This window comes from Microcaecilia unicolor, chromosome 11, assembly GCF_901765095.1.
Source record: "Microcaecilia unicolor chromosome 11, aMicUni1.1, whole genome shotgun sequence".
Lineage (NCBI taxonomy): Eukaryota > Metazoa > Chordata > Amphibia > Gymnophiona > Siphonopidae > Microcaecilia > Microcaecilia unicolor.
The window spans coordinates 150,259,849-150,276,389 of NC_044041.1; the positions used below are offsets into that span (position 1 = coordinate 150,259,849).

Below are 16,541 nucleotides of genomic sequence, written 5' to 3' on the forward strand. Positions count from 1 at the left end.
GATTACAGAGGGTAGAAATATGGTAATGGGAAGTAGATTAAAGATAAAAAGAGAAAGTAGAGATGGGGAGGAGTAAGATGGGGAATGGGAGAGCAAGATGGGGAGTGGGAGAGCTAGTGGGTGAAAGAAGAAGATGGAAATTTGATAGGTAGTTGAAAAGTAAAAAGGAGACAAAGAAGGGTGAGAGAGAGGCAGAAAAGAGCCACAAAGGAATGATCAACATGTCAGAGGCAGGAATAGTAAGGGAACAGACAGGAGAGAGGAGAAAAGACAAATGGACTACAGCCGCTTGAAGAAGAATTAGCAGACGGCAGAGAGGAAAGCAGAAAAGAGAAATTGGAACCAGCAAGATGGAAAAATAAAATGTCTAGACAACAAAGGTAGAAACAAAGCATTTTATTTCGAATGTTTTAAATGGAATATGTTAGCTTTTGGAAATGTGCATAGGAAATGTCCGTAGAAAAGGAAATGCATGTTTTGTGTCTCCAGTGTTGCAGTAATGCTATGTTTAACTTCTTGGGGTTCCTTTTCAATTTTTGTCTAAATATTGTTATTTCGAATTTGTGATCCCTTGTTCTGTATTTGGTGAGGTTCTTTTGGTGTGATAGTAATGGCAGGTGGGAAATTGGAAGGGAGGCAAAGAGGAGAGGGGATCCCTCCTTTATTTTCTGACCTGGGCCCAAGCAGGTCTAACACCAGTCCTAACCCTTGCTGTATAGCCGGTGAGGATTCCCAGACATCCCCAGCTAAGGACCTCCTCCAAAGGCGGCCAGAACTCCCTTCTACCAAGCTCTGGCAACAGCATCCTTGAGCCATCGACAGCTAAGCATGTGTAGGGTGCTGGCATCAGTGGCTTAGGGTCATTGCTGCTGCCTGCCAAGCTTGGTAAAAGAGAGTTCTGGCCACCTTCAGAGAAAGTCTTCAGCTGACTGAGCTTGAGGATCCTCATTAGCTAAAGTATTTATATTTTGAGGTGGAGGTAGGGCGGGGCAGAGAAAATTTTGTGCCCACCCACTTTGGGCTCAGGCCCACCCAAAACTGGCTGTCTGGCTACGCCACTGACTGGGACGTAGTATGAGCAAACGCAGGGAGGGGAAGAACAAGTTACTTCACCAGCTTTGCACTTATCGCCCTTTAGTAAAACGGCCTCTTCTGGTAGCAAAAAAAACCAAACAAACCTATTTGCTAACAAATCTGCCCTTTCTCCGTTTGCCCCAGAATTCTATGGCCCTTCCTGTTTGCGGGAAGTCTGATTTTCTCATCTACTTTTGGGAAATGCAAATCTCTGATGATTTTGTATTTGGCATGCCGTGGGATAAAACCCTGCCATAAAGAAAATGGAAGTAGTTAGCAGCCCTACCTGGAAAAGCGAAGCGACTAGCGAGGTGGACTTTAAGGTACCGCCCCTGAATCAGGAATTTCATGTTAACCGGGATTCCCTTGTCCAGTGTGGCCTGAAAACACAAGAGAAAGAACCCATCCCCCTGCGGTATAGCAATCCTTTCGCACTTTTAAGACTTTACATTCATAGACCAATCAAAGCAGAAGGGCCAGGCTAGGCGAGCATCTCGGCCAATGTGGACTGGGAGGGGGAAAGGGGTGTGCTTCATCACGATGACGTCATAGCCTAGTCTGTGTGTTCTGAATTGATCGTTCGCTTTCTTCATCCCTGCCTGGGAAGGATGCACCAGACGCCTAGGGAAGTAGCTTACTGCCTTTAGCTCCTTGCATGTGCAGTTTACCAGGCTTCCCATCGTTCTCCTTCCCAAACCTGCTCAAGCCCTGCTTTCCGTTTCACTCTATCCTCTCCAGCCCAGGAACCGACTGATCTTCTGCATCTTTCCCAGGAAAAGCTTCCTTTCCCACGCCGTTCTCCTAACTTTTTGGATCTCTTCGGTTTTCATTACCCCTCCTTTGTTTTCTCCACTGGATCTCATTCTCTCTAGCCAGAAAAAAAAGGACTAGATAAAATAACCATCTTCTGAGAGGGGGATGTCACTGTCTGCTTGGTTTCAGTTTTTCTTTAATTAACTGCCAATTTGCATGCGAAAAAAATAACAGTTTGGACCAGAAGAACTTGCCAATATCTACGGCTGCTGAAACCTCTGTCCCCCACCGTCTTCTTTCTTTTTTCCCCCAAATTTCTGGGTTCCCGGATTGTGGGGGCAAGGGACATATATCTTTCTTCCTCATTTGTGATCTGTGCTTACTATGAAAATGATGGTGGGAGGGTCACTGCACCAGAATGGAATCTATTCCAGCGGCCATCAACAACCGCAGCAGCAGCATCCGTCCCCTCACATGGAATCAGACCCTCCAGATTCCAGGAAGAGACCCCTGGAGACCCCCACCGATGCGATCAGCACCAAGAGAACTAACACTGGAGGTGAGAGGAAAAATGTCGTTAGACTCTAACGAGAAATCATCTCCCGTTTGCTTTCTGATGCTATAGAGAGAGACACGAACAGAGAGATCCGCCCCACTACTCCCTTCCCTCCATAATACCTACATCAATAGAGCTAGCTATCTATAGATAGAGAGCAATCGGTATACAATTAAACATTCGTACATAATTAACTATCAGTGGAAAGAGGCTAAGGAGCATTTGGGTGATGCGGGAGGGAAAAGGCATTTTTGGTGTAAATTAAGTTAATTTTAAAAATTGGAAAGTGAGTTTTTTTTTATATACACACACATTGTTCTTTAGCCTTTGCAGCTGGGGATCATGAAAAGAGACTGTGCCCCTTCCATGCTTCTATTCAACTGATGGGATGGCAGACTGTGACAGTGAGAGGAAACTGCCGCATTTTCGAGTTGGGGAGGGAGGAGAACTGGAGAGAGGAAGAGGGGGATGAGAGGAGTCCAGATGTATGAAGGACAATGGGGGTTACAATTTCTGTACCATAAATGCTCATGTTGATGGCCAGTGATGACTTAGAGAATAAAGGGCTGCAAGCTGGCCCGTTTTTTTAAATAGCTTACCCAGGCGTGACATTTTCCAAAATGTAAAAAGAATGAATAATTATTACTAGCCAGATTGAAATATTCATTAACCCAATCATTGCTTTCATTATTATTATTATTATTATTATATTTTTATTGTTACCATACACCTTCTTTGGTCTTTGCAGATGCTGCAGTAGTGCATGAAAATCATGACTGTGCCAAATGATTTTTAATAATGCAAGGAGAGATTATTTTTCCATTTGGGCAAAACAGTACAGTTTTCTTTGGCTGAGGATGAAAAGTTTTTATCCTGAACTGGACACATTTCCAGGCATGAATCTTTAGTTTTAGTCTCCTTTTTCCTCCTTGCCCTCACCCCTGCCAAAAGGCTGGACGGTGGAGAAGGATTCTCTTGTAATGTTATACTGATGTGACCTATTGGTAATACCAACCTTTAGATGGAAATCACTAATTTGTAAGCATTAAGCTTTATGTTTACCAGACAGATGTCTAGCTTGTAACTCTGAACATATACAGTCTTTATGTTGATTATATATATATGTAGCAACACGGAGGCCTCTTTATATGTCTTTCTCCTATAAATGTGCATCTCTGCATGGACTATAGACATACTGAGTAAGTCTATAGTAACAGGCCACATAATCTGCCTTTTGTAAAACAATATTTTCAAATTTTCATTTTATGTCATCTTTAGATACACATTTCTATGGTCTGTGTCTACATGTACCTTTCTTGCAGATATTTTGTACCAATGAATTAAATGGACATGACATTTCATCACTTTTTAAGCAAGCACATACAAATGCTGACAGTGTAACTGTAGTATCTCATGATTCTGCTTAAACTGAAGCACCCCAGCACTACCACACATGTACAAAGAGTGATGCAGCCTGTTCCCCATCCTCCCTCCAAATACAGTCCATCTTTCATACCCACACTGCATCCCCACAGCTATATGCACAGTGGTGACACATGCAGTCCATAACCAGAAACCCAACACAATCACATGACAGATGAAACACAGATAAACTGCCCCCCCCCCAATTGCCTTCAGCACACGCAAATGGGCAAACAGGCTGCATAACTAAACATATGGAACAGTGCTGCCAGAACAGCATACCCACAACACATCTCACAACACTGCCCCTGAAAAGGTGAGTTAAAAGGGAAACCCACAGATATTTTAGCACATTTTTAATCCTCCAGTATAGTACAAAGCTAGCTTTCAGATTAGCTTTAAGTGGTAAGAATAGCTATTATATATTGATTTATATTCTTCTATTCTGCTTAAAATCTAGGCTGATTACAAAATAACATACATGACTGTTGGGCAGACTGGATGGTCTGTTCAAGTCTTTATCTACTGTCATCTACTAAGTTGTTATAATAAAAATGTCTGTATCATCAAGCAGATCAATCCATAGACTGGTGGGTTGTGTCCATCTACCAGCAGGTGGAGATAGAGAGCAATCTTTTGCCTCTCTATATGTGGTCATGTGCTACCAGGAAATCCTCAGTATTCTCTCTATCTAGCAGGTGTGTGGTCACACGCAGCAGCTCTGGCTTGGTCTCCACGCCTATTTGGCTTTGTTAAGTACCTGGGGTTGAGGGCTCTTTGTGAGCAAGTGCAAACCTGGTGGTGCCAGGTCCCTCCTTTTCTCCCCCCTCCCGCTGGCTCTGTTAAAAAAAACCAAAACATAACATAACAATCTTGAAGCAGAAAAGATTTTACTTGCAGCTGCTCACTGGGAAACAATTTGTTGCAGCTCGGAGCAAGAAGCAGGTAATTTTACCTTTTCCTAGCGGGCAGGGGGTTCCCCGAACGTGTCCCTCTTGGATCATGGCGTTGGATGGTAAGGGCGCGAAAAAGCGCTCCCCGTATACAAAGTCACAAATAATAAATAGACAAATGTATTAAATATATGAACAGCACATGGTGCCATAGCCTAATGGTTAAATATATGAACAGAATTCCCCAATACCTTGCACAAGTGATATGTAGGTGAGTGTACATAGACATACAAATATGGCACCTGAAATTTGTAACTGCAGGAATGATCGCATGATCTGACGCCAGGCTCCTGTTAGCTTTTCAAAATGAGCAATAGTTGAGAAGTGACATTGCTAAAGTTCCTTAATAGTGCAAAAAAGAGACAATATCATTGTTTCAATAGCTGAAAACCTTTGGTGGTGTTGGGGGAGGGAAGGCAATATTAACCCCTAACCTTCAGACAATATAATTCTCCAACACTGTACATTCATATGAGGGGAAGAAAGGAGACAATTTATTTTCACCATTGGCAGTCCGTATTTATTTCATTCACATGTATTCACTTAATGCTTTATAGATGCTAAAAGTAAATTATAGTATAAAGTCCATTAACAAATCCATACACAAAACAATACTAATAAAACCATAAATTAAGCAAGCAAAACAAATGTACAACACACACCTAGAAAACAAAACTAGTAATATACAACACAAATAAAAATAATACACAGGCCAACAAATAACAAAATAATTACTGTGTCATAGTATATTATATGTACAATGTATATCTGCATTGTGTGCTGTGTTTGTGTGCAGACTATCGGGCTCATTTTCGAAAGAGAAGGACGCCCATCTTTCGACACAAATCGGAAGATGGACGTCCTTCTCACAGAAACGTCCAAATCGGTATAACCAAAAGCCGATTTTGGATGTCCCCAACTGCACTTCGTCGCAGGGACGGCCAAAGTTCAAGGGGGCATATCGGAGGCGTAGCGAAGGCGGGACTTGGGAGTGCCTAACACTTGGACATCTTTGACCCATAATGGAAAAAAATAAGGACGTCCCTGACGAGCACTTGGACATTTTCACCTGAACCTGTTTTTCTTACGACCAAGGCAAAAAAAGGTGCCCGAAATGACCAGATGACCACCGGAGAGAATCGGGGATGACTTCCTGTTACTCCCCCAGTGGTCACTAACCTCCTCCCACCCTTAAAAATCATCTTTAAAAATATTGATTGCCAGCCTCAGATGTAATACTCAGGTCCATGGAGCAGTTTTAGTGGGTGCAGTGCACTTCAGACAGGCGGACGCAGTCCCACCCCCCCCCCCCCCACCTGTTACGTTTGTGGAGGAAACAGCGAGCCCTCCAAAACCCACCAGAAACCCACTGTACCCACATCTAGGTGCCCCCCTTCACCCGTAAGGGCTATGGTAGTGGTGTACAGTTGTGGGTAGTGGGTTTTGGGGGGGCTCAGCACACAAGGTAAGGGAGCTATGTTCCTGAGAGCAATTTATGAAGTTCACTGCCCGGTTGGTGTCTTGGCATGTCAGGGGGACCAGTGCACTACAAATGTTGGCTCCTCCCACGTCCAAATGGTTTGCATTTGGTTGTTTCTGAGATGGACGTCCTTGGTTTCGAAAATCGCCGAAAATCAGAAATGTCTAGGGATGACCAAATCTAGGGATGACCAAATTGAAGGATTTGGATGTCCCTGGCGGTATTTTCAAAACAAAAGATGGACGTCCATCTTGTTTCAAAAATACGGGTTTCCCCGCCCCTGGATCGGGACGTTTTGCGAGGACGTCCAAATCAAAACTTGGACGTCCATTTTGAAAATGCCCCATCCACATGAACTGTATAATACCATGCTGGAACTTTGCACAAGTAATACAGAGAAACAGTTGATCTCATTCAGCATTATGTGACCTGATTCCCTTCTTGCAGGTCTATCTGGGGAAGGATATACAGCACCCCCATGTATACACTCTGCTCCCAGCCTGACCTAATATCAGGTTAAGATCCAGTAGCTGAATTGTCTGGTTCCCCCACATTTAAATTACCCTACAGTAAGCAGCATATTCTGCAGGCACTCGGTAGCCAGACCAAAGGAAGAGGGGAGGCATCTATGACATCCTTCACGGAGCAACAGGACTGGCAGCTCCTTTGTATCATGCATGCCAGGAGTAGAGAGGCAGGGCCGCTTTAATCATTAAGCAAAGTGGCAGGTTGCCTACACTGCTGGGACTCTGAGGAGGTGAACAGGGTCAATTCCATAAAAGGTTATCAGGCCCCTACTGGACACCTTTTGCAGTGGACTTGCAGGGCCAGTGATGAGTAGGAGGGGTAAAGTCTGGGATGGACATGGAAGATTGTCAGCAGTGAGGGAGCAAGGGATAAAGCCAAAGCAGAAAGGGAGAATGGATAGCGCCTGGATAGGTCCTCATCCACCACTACAACCCATAACACCAAAAACAAGAAACCCTAAAGTACATGACTCTTAAAGCAACAATGATGACTGAGAATTGGAAGTTCTTTAGATTTAATCAATTAAGGGTTCGCCAGAGGAGCAGGGGTACGGCCACTGCTTTCATTCTTGTAGGAAAACAAAATGGATCAGCACTTTCTGTTCATTACAGCAATGGTCATCACTCATTCCAGCAGACTTACCAAATCATATTTCCTTTTCCTGTCTCTTGAGGAGCTTAGTGTTTGGCGTTGGAGAGGGATGTGTGTATGCAAAGATAGGAAAATGCTGCTTGCAAATTGATGAAAGACTTTTGCTCATGGTGTTGTATTCTTTTAAGCTTCCTAGGCATCCATGAAAAACTCTGCTCTTCCCTGTCCTTTGGTATTATGGTGTTTAATATTGGAATCATTTTCATTTTTGTAATTGGTTAGAGAGCTTGGGATTTGTTTGCATGGTAGTTTAGGATTGAACATAAACACTTAAGAAATGTATGTCTGTGTGTATATATACATTTGTAAAAAGTATATACGATGTTTTAAAGATCTTTGGTTTAACTGGTTGTCATTTTTCAGTGCTTCTGTGACATCATTATGTGCTCTGAACTCCTAGCTTGACTTAGGCTGGAGGGGCAAGGAATCATACTCTGTCAGTACCATGTGTCTTAATGTCCGTCGCTCAGATGGTGTTTCATGACATCACAATGGACTTAGTGAAAGTTCTACTCAGGTTTTCAAACAAAACAGAGAAAGCAAGGATTTTTGTGTGTAACAGGTGTTTTCTATAGACCAGTGCTTATCAATCTTTCTGTGGACATGACCCTATTTGCATAGCCATATAAAGCTCACGACTCCTGGCGGCACCAGCTAGTGACATCTTAGGTCTTCCTAGGTAGCAATCCTGAGTATGGGTTTCATGACCTCATTTGTGGTCAAGACCCACTGTTTAGGAAGCTCTACTGTAAACAGTAGGATTGATCTGGCACACAAGTGAGTGACATGACAACACATCACCACAATGGAACAGCTCTCCCAGAGCTCAAAATTTAGTATAAAGTTCTGAGTTTGTATGGCCCTTCCCACACACGGCAGTCTTCTCAGGAAAATAATTCAGCTCTTGGGTTGGTGGGAGGGTTTGTCTGCCTGATCAATCCTGCTGTTTAGATGAGAAACAGTGCTTTTTCCATTGAAAAACAGGATTGAATCGAGCGTACAAACTGGTGATTGTTAGAAATTGTCCATTATTTAGTAGCTGTTTGATTGTGAAGAAAGATGCAAGAGTTACTTATATTATGCAGACAGGTTGGCCAGCAAAGCGTGACTAAAATGAGCTGGTTCTGATGGTGCACTGGACCTCAGTGAAGTGAAGATATGAAGTGAGGACCAGCCACTACTTTGTATGTGGAATCCTGCAATGGAGGGCTACAGTAACTGCAGTAGCTCTGATCTGATGAGACTTTATTGGTTAATGAAGCACCAACTTGTTTGTAACAGAATTAGATGCAGGAAAAAGTCCACTTGGCTACTAAAATGCCAACTCTTTTAGTGTTGAAGAACAAACAGCTGTGTAGACTTTCTAATCAATTCACTTCTTTTGAGTGGGTAAAAAATAGTATCAAAATTCAAGAAACACTGGAACAGGCACATAGAATCCCCAGCAACGGTAGCATGAAGGGTAAAGCTTGGGAAAGGCACAGAGGATCCTCAGAGGTAGTAGGAGAAGAGCCCATTTGCAATCCAGAATGTGGAGGGACTTCTATGCAAAAGCTCAGAAGAATCCACATAAAATCTTATGAAGTACTGTTTCCTCTTTAACATGGAAAGGTGTTATGAACAACTTAGGATATGTCTGAAGAACCACCTTGTGAATAAACAGCTCTTAGGTAATTAAGGCTTGAAGTTAATTTATTCTTCTATCAAACTGCTGCTAGACATCTTCCAGGTAGCATGCTTGAGTAAAGCAGATGTAACACAGTAAGTGACGGTCCATCTAGTCTGCCCAACAGTATCATTCCTTCTTAATTCAAGATTAAAATAAAAAATGATTGGTTTATTATATACGTGATCATGGTCTTCCTTTGTTGTTTCAGGGACATAGATGGAGAAGTCTGCCCAGTTCTTTCCTTATGTTCCAACTACTGGATTGCCATCATAGCCCACTCCAGCCTATCTGAATCCATCTTGTCATTTGCAGGACACAGACTATAAAAGTCTGCCCGGCAATGTCCTCACGTTCCAAATTACTGGAATTTCCGTTGAAGCTTTCTACAGCCTATCCTAAGCCAGATTGCTATATGCAGGACTGAACAACCCAGCCCAGCACTGGCCCCAGCTGATACAGCCAGAGTTTCCATCTAAGCACTACATGTGCAAACACATATGCAAACCCTTAGGTTTTGTTTTTTGTACCATTCTTTTTCTAATTAGAGATCCCCTGTGTTCATCCCATGCCACCTTGAATTCCGCCACAGTTCTCTTCTCCCTCAGGAGGACATTCCAGGCATCAACCACCCTCTCAGTGAAAAAGAATTTTCTGACATTACTCCTAAGTCTACCACCCTCAATTCATGTCCTCTACTTTTACCATTTTCCCTTTTCTGGAAAATATTTGTTTATATATTAATATCTTTCAAGTATTTAAAACATCTGTATCATACCTCCCCTGTCCCTCCTGTCTTCTAGGATATACATATTAAGGTCTTTCAGTCTCTTCTCATATGTCTTTTGGCGCAAGCTCCATATCATTTTTGTCACCTTCCTCTGGACTGCTTCAAGTTTTCTTACATCCTTTGCAAGATATGTCCTCCGAAACTGAACACAAATATTCCAGGTGAGACCTCACCAATGACTTGTCCAGGGACATCAACACCTCCTTTCTTTTGCTGGTTACCCCTCTCTCTATATAGCCTAGCTGTCACGTCTGTGGTCGTGACCCCTCACAGCCTCTACCTGATTTCTGGGGGTCAGCTTCTGAGCTGGCTTCTGCCTATCCTTTCTGGAGTAGTTCTGTCTTTGGGAAGATCTGTTTCGGTTTCCTATCTCTGGCCGCCGTCATCTGGGTTGGATCAATGGCGGCAGCCATCTTGGATGGCTCAAGAGTCGTAGCCATCTTGGATAGCTCAAGGGGTACAGCCATCTTGGATAGATCATATCATAGGAAGCCATCTTGGAGTAACGAGGACAGGAAGGAAGCCCTTATTTGGTCCTTAGAGATCTCCTGTGGGAACAGCCTCCATTGTTACTCAGAGTTGCTGCAGCTGCACCTCAGGTGTGGATGGGCTTTATTAATCACCTAGAGACTGCAGTCAGTTGCCTTTGCATTGCGTCTTAGGCCCTGGTATGTGGGTGCTGGTGCACTTCTGCCTGAGAGACTTTGTCTGGACCTGATTCTGCTTTTACTGGTTTCCTGCCTTTTGAACCTTTGCCTGGACCTGGATTTTGCTTTGCTTGCCGCCTGCCTATTGAATCTTTGCCTGGACCTGGACTTTGCTTTGTTTGCCGCCTGCCTTTTGTATCTTTACCTGGACTTTGCTTTGCTTGCCGCCTGCCTTTTGAACCGTTGCCTGGACCTGTCTTCTGCTTGCTGGCTGACTGCCTAGAGACCTTGCCTGGATTTGCCGGTACGTCTGTTCTGCCTTGCTTCTGGTGTGAGGTGGTTTTGCCTGCCACTGCTGCTCCTCGGCAGTGGCCCAAGGGCTCACAAACCCAGTTTCCAGCTTTGAGTATGTGACACTAGCATCCTTCTGTCTACAGCAACCTCCTTGTCACACTGATTTGTCACCTTCAGATCCTCAGATATTGTCACCCCAAGGACCCTCTCCCTGTCTGTGCATATCAGTCTCTCACCGCCTAACTCGTACGTCTCCCTTGGATTTCCACTCCCTAATGCATCACTCTACACTTCTTTGCATTGAATTTTAATTGCCAAATATTAGATCATTCTTCTAACTTTTGCCGATCCTTTTGCATATAGTCCACTCCCTCCGGGGTGTGCACTCTGTTACAAATCTTGGTATCATCCGCAAAAAGGCAAACCTTTGACAGTGTCGCTCACAAATATATTGAACAGAATTAGCCCTATCACTGATCCACGAGGCACTCCACTACTCACCTTTCTTTCCTCCATGTGAATTCCATTAACTACCATCCTCTGGCGCTGGTCTGTCAGCCAGTTCCTAATCCAGTTCATCACTTTGAATCCTAAGTTTAGCCTGTCAGGTTTATTCAAGAGCCTCCTATTAGGAACTGTATCAAAGGCTTTGCTGAAATCTAAGTAGATTATATCTATCGCACATTCTCGATCCAGTTCTCTGGCCACCCAGTCAAAGAATTCAATCAGATTCAATTGGCATGATTTACCTTTGGTAAAACCATGTTGTCTCAGAGCTTGTAGTCTATTGAATTCCAGGAAATTCACTATCCTTTCCTTCAGCATCGCGTCTATTATTTTTCCAAATAACTGGTGAGGCTTACCGGCCTGTAGTTTCCAGTTTCTTCTCTGTCACCACTTTTGTGAAGAGTGACCAAATCCAGGACTGAAGGTCCATCAAGCCAGTATCCTGTTTCCAGCAGTGGCCAATCCAGGTCACAAGTATATGACAAGATCCCAAAACAGTACATTTTATGCTGCTTATCCTAGAAATAAGCAGTGGATTTTCCCAAGTCCATTTTAATTATGGCTTATGGACTTTTCTGTCAGGAAGTTATCCAAACCTTTTTAAAACCCCACTAAGCTAACTGCTTTCACCTAATTCTCTGGCAACAAATACCAGAGTTTAATTACACGTTGAATGAAGAAATATTTTCTCCGATTCGTTTCAAATTTACTACTTTATAGCTTCATTGCATGCCCCCTAATCCTAGTATTTTTGGAAAGAGTAAACAAGCGATTCACGTCTACCCGTTCCAATCCACTCATTATTTTATAGACCTCTATCATATCTCCCCTCAGCTTTCTTTTCTCCAAGATGAAGAGCCCTAGCTGCTTCAGCCTTTCCTCATAGGGAAGTCATCCCAACCTTTTATCATTTTCGTTGCCCTTTTCTAATTCCACTATTGGGCTCATTTTCGAAAGAAAATGATGTCCATCTTTCGACATAAATCAGAAGATGGGTGTCCTTCTCACAGGGTCATCCAAATCGGTATAATCAAAAGCCGATTTTGGACGTCCCCAACTGCACTCCGTCACAGGGACGGCCAAAGGTCAAGGGGGCGTATCAGAGGCGTAGAGAAGGCAGGACTTGGGTGTCCTGATGAACACTTGGACGACTTTACCCGGTCATGTTTTTCTTACGACCAAGGCACAAAAAGGTGCCCAAACTGACCAGATGGCCACCGGAGAGAATCGGGGATGACCTCCCCTTACTCCCCCAGTGGTCCCTAACCCCCTCCCACCCTCAAAAAACATCTTTAAAATATTGATTGCCAGTCTCTATGCCAGCCTCAGATGTCATACTCAGGTCCATCACAGCAGTATGCCGGTACTTGGAGCAGTTTTAATGGATGCAGTGCACGTCAGGCAGGCGTACCCAGGCCCATCCCCCCTCTACCTGTTACGTTTCTGGAGAAAACAGGCCTCCAAAACCCACCAGAAACCCACTGTACCCACATCTAGGTGCCCCCCTTCACCCATAAGGGCCATGGTAATTGTGTACAGTTGTGAGTAGTGGGTTTTGGGGGGCTCAGCACACAAGGTAAGGGAGCTATGTACCTGGGAGCAATTTATGAAGTCCACTGCAGCGCCCCCTAGGGTGCCCGGTTAGTGTCCTGGCATGTTAGGGGGACCAGTGCACTACGAATGCTGGCTCCTCCCATGACCAAACGGCTTGCATTTTGTCATTTCTGAGATGGACGTCCTTGGTTTCCATTATCGCCAAAAATCAGAAACAACCAAGTCTAGGGACAACCATCTCTAAGGATGACCAAATTTCAGGATTTGGGCGTCCCTGACCGTATTATCGAAATGAAAGATGGATGTCCATCTTGTTTCGAAAATACGGATTTCCCTGCCTCTGGATGGGGACGTTTTATGAGGACGTCCTCATTAAAATGACGTCCCTTTCGATTATGCCCCTCCACATCTTTTTTGAGATGCAGTGACCAGAATTACACACAGTATTCAAGGTGCGGTCACACCATGGAGCGATAGAAAGGCATTATAACATCCTTGTTTTTATTTTCCATTCTTTTCCTAATAATACCTAACATTCTATTTGCTTTCTTTGCCATTGCAGCTCACTGAAGCACAAAGTTTCAAAGTATCGTCAACGATGACTCCTAGATCCTTTTCCTGGTTGGTGACTCCTAACGCGGAACCTTGCATCACGTAGCTATAGTTCGGGTTCCTCTTTCCCACAAGCATCACTTTGCACTTGCTAAACATCATCTGGCATTTGGATTCCCAGTCTTGTAAGGTCGTCTTACAATTTTTCATAATCCTCTTGCCATTTAACAACATTGATTAACTTTTTGTCATCTGCAAATTTAATTACCTCACTAGTTACTCCCATCTCTAGGTCATTTATAAATATGTTATAAAGCAGCGGTCCTAACACAGACCCCTGCGGAACCCACTAACTACCCTTCTCCATTGAGAATACTGACCATTTAACCTTACTCTCTGTTTTCTATCTTTTAACCAGTTTTTAATCCACAATAGAACACTACCTCCTATCCCATGACTCTCCAATTTCCTCTGGAGTCTTTCATGAGGTACTTTGTCAAACGCCTTCTGAAAATCCAGATACACAATATCAACCGGCTCACCCTCATCCACATGTTTGTTCACCCCTTCAAAGAAATTGGTGAGGCGAGATTTCCCTTCACTAAATCTATGTTGACTTAGAGGGGCATAATCGAACAGAAACGCCTATCTCCATGGGCGTTTATCTCCGAGAACGGGTCCGTGAAGGGGCGGACCCAAGCGTATTTTCGAAAAAATTAGACGTCCATGTTTTATTCGCCAAGTTGTGAGCTGGACGTTTTTGCTTTTCAGCGATAATGGACAATGAAATCGCCCAGCTCAAAAACGAATAAATCCAAGGCATTTGTTCGTGGGAGGGGCCAGGAGTTGTAGTGCACTGGTCCCCCTAACATGCCAGGACACCAACCAGGCACCCTAGGGGGCACTTTTACAAAAACAGAACAAAAGGTAAAAGAGCTCCCAGGTGCATAGCACCCTTCCCTTGTGTGTAGAGCCCCCCAAATCCCCCTCAAAACCCACTGCCCACAAGTCTACACCATTACTATAGCCCTAAGGAGTGAAGGGGGGCACCTACATGTGGGTACAGTGGGTTCGGGGGGGGGGGGGGTTGGACGACTAAGCATTAAGCAGCACAATTGTAACAGGTAGGGGGGGGATGGGCCTGGGTCCACCTGCCTGAAGTCCACTGCACCCCCTAACAACTGCTCCAGGGACCTGCATACTGCTGCCAGGGAGGTGGGTATGACATTTGAGGGTCAAAATAAAAGTTGTGAAACATCATTTTTTGTGGTGGGAGGGGGTTTATGACCACTGGGGGAGTCAGGGGAGGTCATCCCCAATTCCCTCCAGTGGTCATCTGGTCATTTAGGGCACTTTTCCTGGACCCTGTTTTTTCACGAATAAGGCCCCAAAAAGTGCCCTAAATTCTAGCTAAAAACGCATACTTTTGTCCCATTATCTGTGAAATGCGCCCATCTCTGTTCGGCAGATAACCACGCCCCAGTTCCGCCTTCGCCACACCTCTGACACGCCCCCATCAACTTTGTCCGCATCCGCGACGGAGTGCAGTTGAAAACGTCCAAAATCGGCTTTCGATTATACCGCTTTATTCGTTTTTGTGAGATAAACGCCCATCTCCCGATTTAGGTCGGAACTTGGGCGTTTTTCTCGTTCGATTATAAGCTGGTTAGTCTCATTAATCCATGCTTTTGAATATGCTCTGTAATTTTGTTCTTTATAATAGTCTCTACCATTTTGCCCGGCACCGACGGTCTGTAATTTCCTGGATCTCATCTGGAACCTTTTTTAAAAATCGGCGTTACATTGGCCACCTTCCAATCTTCCGGTACCACGATCGATTTTAAGGATAAATTACATATTACTAACAATAACTCTGCAAGTTCATTTTTCAGTTCTATCAGTACTCTAGGATGAATACCATCCGGTCCAGGAGATTTGCTGCTTTTTAGTTTGTAGAACTGCCCCATTACATCTTCCAGGTTTACAGAGAATTCATTAAGTTTCTTTGACTCATCAGCTTCGAATACCATTTCTGACACCGGTATCTCACCCAAATCTTCCTTGGTGAAGACCGAAGCAAAGGATTCATTTAATCTCTCCGCTATAGCTTTGTCTTCCCCGATCGCCCCTTTTACTCCTCGGTCATCTAGCGGTCCAACCGATTCTTTTGCCAGCTTCCTGCTTTTAATATACCTAAGAACATTTTTTTACTATCAGGGGCATTTTCGAAAGAGAAGGGCGCCCATCTTTCAACACAAATCGGGAGATGGGCGTCCTTCTCTCAGGGTCGCCCAAATTGGCATAATCGAAACACAATTTTGAGTGTCCTTAACTGCAGTCCGTCGCAGGGGTGGCCAAAGTTCACGGGGGCTTGACGGAGGCGTAGCGAAGCCGGGACTGGGGCGTGCTTAAGAGATGGGCGTCCTCGGCCGATAATGAAAAAAAGAAGGGCGTTCCTGACGAGCATTTGGTCGACTTTACTTGGTCCATTTTTTTTCACGACCAAGCCTCAAAAAGGTGCCCAAACTGACCAGATGACCACCGGAGGGAATCGCGGATGACCTCCCCTTACTCCCCCAGTGGTCACCAACCCTCTCCTACCCTAAAAAAAAAACTTAATATTTTTTTTTGCCAGCCTCTATGCCAGCCTCAAATGTCATGCCCAGCTCCATGACACCAGTATGCAGGTCTCTGGAGCAGTTTTAGTGGGTGCAGTGCACTTCAGGCAGGCGGACCCAGGCCCATCCCCCCCTACATTTACACTTGTGCTGATAAATGTTAGTCCTTCAAAACCCACCTGAAACCCACTGTACCCACATGTAGGCGCCCCCCTTCACCCATAAGGGCTATGGTAGTGTTTTGTACAGTTGTGGGTTTTGGGGGGGGGGGGGGTTGGGGGCTCAGCAGGAAGGTAAGGGAGCTATGCACCTAGGAGCAATTTGTGAAGTCCACTGCAGTGCCCCTTAGGGTGTCCGGTTGGTGTCCTGGTATGTGAGGGGGACCAGTGCACTATGAATGCTGGCGCCTCCTACGACCAAATGGCTTAGATTTGGTCGTTTTTGAGATGGGCGTCCTCGGTTTCCAATACAGCCGAAAATCAGGGACAACCATCTC

At 44.5% G+C, this 16,541-nt stretch overlaps 1 protein-coding gene across 1 annotated transcript in view; it reads left to right on the forward strand.

The window, feature by feature from the left end:
- Positions 1–1,683: 1,683 nt before the first annotated feature.
- NOVA2 (NOVA alternative splicing regulator 2) overlaps positions 1,684–16,541 on the forward strand; it is a 428,993-nt gene continuing 414,135 nt past the window's right edge. The window contains exon 1 of the mRNA XM_030219616.1: positions 1,684–2,386. Coding sequence (XP_030075476.1) covers positions 2,212–2,386 — 175 coding nt within the window. The 5' untranslated portion in view covers positions 1,684–2,211. The remainder of the gene's footprint in view (positions 2,387–16,541) is intronic.